Genomic DNA, 6,736 nt, shown 5'->3' with positions numbered 1-6,736 from the left:
GGGGGGGGGGGGAGAGGAAGTCCATGAGCAAAATCTTACTGTACTTCCCAACAATTACCCAAAATATAAATCTTATTAAACCTGTTACAAATTAAGCATTTTATGATGAAAATGCTCAAGCTTAGGCCACAGTCAGTGAAAAGTACCTGTCAAAATGGCCATCATATCTAGAGATATAGGCAGTTTAAATTCTATGCAAGTCTCATTTTCTTCATGGAAAAGATAAGCTTGCCCTGCCCTGGTCCATCAATGTGGTGAACCAACTCACTGGCCAATATGAAGGCAGGAAAGGTGGGGAAGGACAAGGCCATGGTAGTTTTGCCATTTACAAGAAAATCTAAAACCTGCATAACTGCTAAATATTTCTGAGTTTACTGACTGTTTTGACACACAGTTTTCCTTATCAGTAATGGCTGCTAGACCCTCTCATAATGACTGAGAGGAAGGAACTAAGAAATTAAGTGCAAAATCTTTAGCAGAACTTCAAGAGAAACTTAATTGTTAGATATCAAACATTAGGTTTGCGTTTTGGGTTTACCAAAGGCGAAAAATATATCTAAATAGTTGAAGTGTATCGATAGCTAAAACATTTTATTTTTGCTTTCTACAGAGTGGTGAAGGGTTAGAACCTCTGACCTCTGAGTGGTGAAGGGTTAGACTCCTTATTGCTGTCCCCATTCAAAAGATGCACCCTCACTATTTGGACGTGTGACCATTGTGACCGGTTCCGAATGTGATGGGGAATCGAAAATTTTTGGTAGTTACTGGGATAAGAGGTGAGGGGGAATAATTTGATGGAGACACCTGTTTCAGAGCAAAACTGCCTGAGAGGAGATTTCCACTTACTTCCTGATTTGTCTCTAGGACAGGAAGCAAGGGCAAATCTCCCAAATTGGAAAATTACTGTAAGCTGTAAGTAATTAAGATTGGTCCTCATACCTTCATAGGCAGAAAAGGCTGAATAGTAAGCATTTTTACACTGCCCAAGTTGGGAGTTAATCTGTGTATAGAAGCACATAACTGAAATAAAAGTACAAAACCATAGAAAAAAAACAATACATGTAACATGTATGCAAGCTTAAAAAGTTGGACTTTAAAAGTTGGAGCAATCAGATTACAAATATGTTAGCAAAGCAAGTTAGAAAAAGAAAACAGGATTACGAGAGCAAGTTTCATTTCAGATGTTTTCATTCATGATAGCCAAAGATGTTCTTGATACATTATCTCCATTTCCTACCTTGAGGTGCTTCTGGAGCTGGACCTCGTGTTGTCTTGTCAAGTTTTCATGCTGCTTCTGAAACTCGGCAAAAAGAAGCTGTTTCTGAAGTTGCTGCTGCTGTTTCAGTAGAATGAGTTGCTGCTGGAGCTGCTGCTCTCGGCTCATCGGGTCCATGGCCACTCCGGGACCACTAGCTGCCCGTGGCTCTTGCCTCAACTCCCCGGGACTTGGGGGGAGGCTGCTTGATGAGGGCACTGCTGCGGAAAGGAGAGGGGTGACCTCCACTGTTTGAAAGAGATAATACGCAGATGGTTAGAGACCAGGGTGACTTAAACACGGTGAAGATCTTCAACAAAATGCTGACCAGAGGAATGGAAATCCAATTAGATATACACCGATAGATGCGAAATTAAATGCACACAACTTACAATGTCAGCATACTACAAAGCTCACACTAATATACAGTGTTAGAGGCTGGTCTGTGTTAGACATTTGTGAATACAGCCAAGAACCCAATGTGCTCCAGAATTTACATAATCTGAGCCAGCACTTCAATCCAGGAGTTAAATGTTGACCCTGAATAGCGCCAGAACATATATAACTCCATTCTTTGGAAAACATAAAAATAAAATTACTGTCAGTGGGAGTACTGTGATCAGGATAGATAATAAAGACTTATACATTTAAACATGCATGTGTATCATGGATGCAGTTGACGTCAAGGATATATATGATGCTAAATCTGATGCTAGGTCCACTTTAAGACCAAAGAAAACTGTAACCTGGAGGACATGTATATTATATGTACTTCTATATCCATCACAAATGGGTACAAGGTCTAGTACCAGACAAAGTGGGGCATGTTAGGGTATTGACTTGATGTCCTGTGCCTATAGCCCATTTTTAATAAGACAATATACTTACTCAACATTGTCTTTCTCACACAAATTATACTAGCCGCTTTGGGGTTGAGATAAAAAGGATTCACATGAGGAACCCATAGGGAGTTGAAGTGAATGAGTTTGTAGACTATGCAGACCAGCCTTTCTCAAACAAGGTTCTCTGTAGGTTCCTTCAGAGGTTGCCAAGGGTTCCCTGAGCAATGAGCAATTGCTGTCTCTCAGATAAGTCACCACTGACCAGAATTATCTCTATAGTTATCTGTAAGGAGGGAGTTCTTGCCAATGACCACGAATGTAAGGAACATTCTTCCTAGTAACCATCACACTAATGTACAGTGATATAAAAAGGATTCACATGAGGAACCCATAGGGAGTTGAAGTGAATGAGTTTGTAGACTATGCAGACCAGCCTTTCTCAACCAAGGTTCTGTGGAGGTTCCTTCAGCCAAGGATTCCGTGAACAATGAGTAATTGCTGTCTCTCGGATAAGTAACCACTGACCAGAATGATCTCTAAAGTTATCTGTAAGGAGGGAATTCTTGCCAATGACCAGGAATGTAAGGAACATTCTTCCCAGTGACCATCACACTAATGTACAGTGAGATAAAAAGGATTCACATGAGGAACCCATATGGAGTTGAAGTGAATGAGTTTGTAGACTATGCAGACCAGCCTTTCTCAACCAAGGTTCTGTGGAGGTTCCTTCAGCCAAGGATTCCGTGAACAATGAGTAATTGCTGTCTCTCGGATAAGTAACCACTGACCAGAATGATCTCTAAAGTTATCTGTAAGGAGGGAATTCTTACCAATGACCAGGAATGTAAGGAACATTCTTCCCAGTAACCATCACACTAATGTACAGTGAGATAAAAAGGATTCACATGAGGAACCCATATGGAGTTGAAGTGAATGAGTTTGTAGACTATGTAGACCAGCCTTTCTAATCAAGGTTCTGTGGAGGTTCCTTCAGCCAAGGGTTCCCTGAACAATGAGTAATTGCTGTCTCTCAGATAAGTAACCACTGACCAGAATGATTTCTATAGTTATCGGTAAGGAGGGAATTCTTGCCAATGACCACGATTGTAAGGAACATTCTTCCCAGTGACCATCACACTAATGTACAGTGACCTGTAGATATAGTGATTAATAGCCTGGGTTCCCCGAGACCTGAAAGTTATTTTAAGAGTTCCTCCATGTTAAAATGTTTGAGGGAGGCTGATGTAGACTATGCAGTTCCTGAAAATTTAATAAGCAAACGTGGCCAAAGGGTTAGAACTTCTAGAGGGGGTCCTTGTGCCATAGTACATGGAAGGATTCTTACACAATCGTTGCCATGAGGACTATGACAAGGTGTATCTGTCAGTTGGAAGAATTCAATGGGATATCTGTTGGGGTGTGTACTCTTCACTCACTCCATTATGAGCAAGCGGTGTTCATCTGAGGATGTACACATGTGCCAAAAAAAGCAGGATTTCTGGTGAATTTCCTCTCGGTGTTGCAGGGAACAGGTTAGGTCCTCCATTCTTTCTGAGACCTTCAAAACACCAAAGAGATATTGTTGGGGGGGGGAGTTGTCTGTTTCCAGTATAAAGGAATACAGGTTCTAGCTGCATTCACAGGGTGATTGTGTAAGGACCTCTTGTGCACACATTGTGATAGGTGGTTGGAATAGAGTAGGAATGCTATTGGACTATTCCCCATAAATGATACTTGTTTGCACTTTTAACCAAAAGGGCTTTTAAAGTGAACACTCCCAAAAACATGGAGAAGCATACCTTGTTGTTTGTTGATTCTCCAGCACATTGGGGAGGTCTGTGGGAAGAGTTTGCACAGGTACGTAGGAATAGGAAGCCTATACCATCTTGATAGGATTCTGAATCCTAATTCTGGGGGTTTACAGGGTATGGATGACTTATGTGTAAAGTACATCTTATCTTTTTGGGTCCAGGAGAAGTAACATCTCAGATCCGTATCCAAATTCTAAATACAAGCTGGATAAATGAAAGTTTGTGTGACTGGATTCAGCTTTTGAGAGCAGAATATGTAGACTAAGACAATGAAAGCAGCCTGTATATAAGAATAAAAAGGGAGAGATGAGAGATGGATGGGGAAACTGAGAAAGTGTAAGTGCGGGGAGAGAGGGAGGGGGAGATATAAGGAGGCTGAGAGCCTGTAGGATGCCAGCTAATCACCTTTTACCACTTTCATTGTGAGCACTCTGAAAAACACAGCTAAATATAGCGAGAACAAAACAGCTGCATACAGAGAGTGTGAGAATGGAGGATGCTGGGAGTGCATAAAATGAGGGAAAGGCCTGTAACAAGTCAATGATGGAGAAATCATGGATTCTACTGATATACTGTATATTTTTTAAAGTAAGCCTGTACTAGGGATGCATTAGATAAAGTAGGAGAAAGACCAGATATCAAACTGTATAAGGTGCCTACTCATAAGACCAGATATCAGACTCTATAAAGGTGCCCACTCTTAAGACCAGATATCAGACTCTATAAGGTGCACACTCATAAGACCAGATATCAGACTCTATAAAGGGCCCACTCATATGACCAGATATCAGACTCTATAAGGGGCCCACTCATAAGACCAGATATCAGACTCTATAAGGTGCCACTCATAAGACCAGATATCAGACTCTATAAGGTGCACACTCATAAGACCAGATATCAGACTCTAAAAGATGCCCACTCATAAGACCAGATATCAGACTCTATAAGGGGCCCACTCATAAGACCTGATATCAGACTCTATAAGGTGCCCACTCATAAGACCTGATATCAGACTCTATAAGGTGCCCACTCATAAGACCAAATATCAGACTGTAGAAGGTGCCCGCTCATAAGACCAGATATCAGACTCTATAAGGGACCCACTCATAAGACCAGATATCAGACGCTATAAGTTGCCCGCTCATAAGACCAGATATCAGATGCTATAAGGTGCCCGCTCATAAGACCAGATATCAGACTCTATAAGGTGCCCACTCATAAGACCAGATATCAGACTCTATAAAGGTGCCTATTCTTAAGACATGATATCAGACTCTATAAGGTGCCCACTCATAAGACATGATATCAGACTCTATAAGGTGCCCACCTATCTGGTCATATGAGCGGGCAACTTATAGCATCTGATATCTGGTTTTATGAGTGGGTACCTTACAGAGTCTGATATCTGGTCTTATGAGTGGGCACCTTATAGAGTCTGATATCTGATCTTATGAGTGGGCACCTTATAAAGTCTGATATCTGATCTTATGAGTGGGCACCTTATAGAGTCTGATATCTGGTCTTATGAGCAGGCCCCTTATAGAGTCTGATATCTGGTCTTATGAGTGGGCCCCTTATAGAGTCTGATATCTGGTCTTATGAGTGGGCCCCTTATAGAGTCTGATATCTGGTCTTATGAGTGTGCACCTTATAGAGTCTGATATCTGGTCTTATGAGTGGGCACCTTATAGAGTCTGATATCTGGTCTTATGAGTGGGCACCTTATAGAGTCTGATATCTGGTCTTATGAGTGGGCCCCTTATAGAGTCTGATATCTGGTCTTATGAGTGGGCACCTTATAGAGTCTGATATCTGGTCTTATGAGTGGGCACCTTATAGAGTCTGATATCTGGTCTTATGAGTGGGCACCTTATAGAGTCTGATATCTGGTCTTATGAGTGGGCACCTTATAGAGTCTGATATCTGGTCTTATGAGTGGGCACCTTATAGAGTCTGATATCAGGTCTTATGAGTGGGCACCTTATAGAGTCTGATATCTGGTCTTATGAGTGGGCACCTTATAGAGTCTGATATCTGGTCTTATGAGTGGGCACCTTATAGAGTCTGATATCTGGTCTTATGAGTGGGCACCTTATAGAGTCTGATATCTGGTCTTATGAGTGGGCACCTTATAGAGTCTGATATCTGGTCATATGAGTGGGCACCTTATAGAGTCTGATATCTGGTCATATGAGTGGGCACCTTATAGAGTCTGATATCTGGTCTTATGAGTGGGCAGCTTATAGAGTCTGATATCTGGTCTTACGAGCAGGCCCCTTATAGAGTCTGATATCTGGTCATATGAGTGGGCACCTTATAGAGTCTGATATCTGGTCTTATGAGTGGGCAGCTTATAGAGTCTGATATCTGGTCTTATGAGTGGGCAGCTTATAGAGTCTGATATCTGGTCTTATAATTGGGCAGCTTATAGAGTCTGATATCTGGTCTTATGAGTGGGCCCCTTATAGAGTCTGATATCTGGTCTTACGAGCAGGCACCTTATAGAGTCTGATATATGGTCTTATGAGTGGGCCCCTTATAGAGTTTGATATCTGGTCTTACGAGTGGCACCTTATAGAGTCTGATATCTGGTCTTACGAGTGGGAACCTTATAGAGTCTGATATCTGGTCCTATGAGTGGGCACCTTATAAAGTCTGATATCTGATCTTATGAGTGGGCACCTTATAGAGTCTGATATCTGGTCTTATGAGCAGGCCCCTTATAGAGTCTGATATCTGGTCTTATGAGTGGGCCCCTTATAGAGTCTGATATCTGGTCTTATGAGTGGGCACCTTATAGAGTCTGATATCTGGTCTTATGAGTGGGC

The 6,736-nt window shown here is 41.8% G+C and overlaps 1 protein-coding gene across 1 annotated transcript in view; it reads right to left on the bottom strand.

Moving 5' to 3' along the window:
* The window catches only part of HDAC5 (histone deacetylase 5), a 61,784-nt gene that overhangs the window by 39,882 nt on the left and 15,166 nt on the right, over positions 1-6,736 (bottom strand). The window contains exon 2 of the mRNA XM_018552748.1: positions 1,238-1,503. Coding sequence (XP_018408250.1) covers positions 1,238-1,503 — 266 coding nt within the window. The remainder of the gene's footprint in view (positions 1-1,237; positions 1,504-6,736) is intronic.

The sequence above is a fragment of the Nanorana parkeri genome, unplaced genomic scaffold, assembly GCF_000935625.1.
Source record: "Nanorana parkeri isolate BGI_ZX_2015 unplaced genomic scaffold, ASM93562v1 scaffold96, whole genome shotgun sequence".
Lineage (NCBI taxonomy): Eukaryota > Metazoa > Chordata > Amphibia > Anura > Dicroglossidae > Nanorana > Nanorana parkeri.
This window is presented reverse-complemented; position numbering and strand designations above follow the sequence as displayed.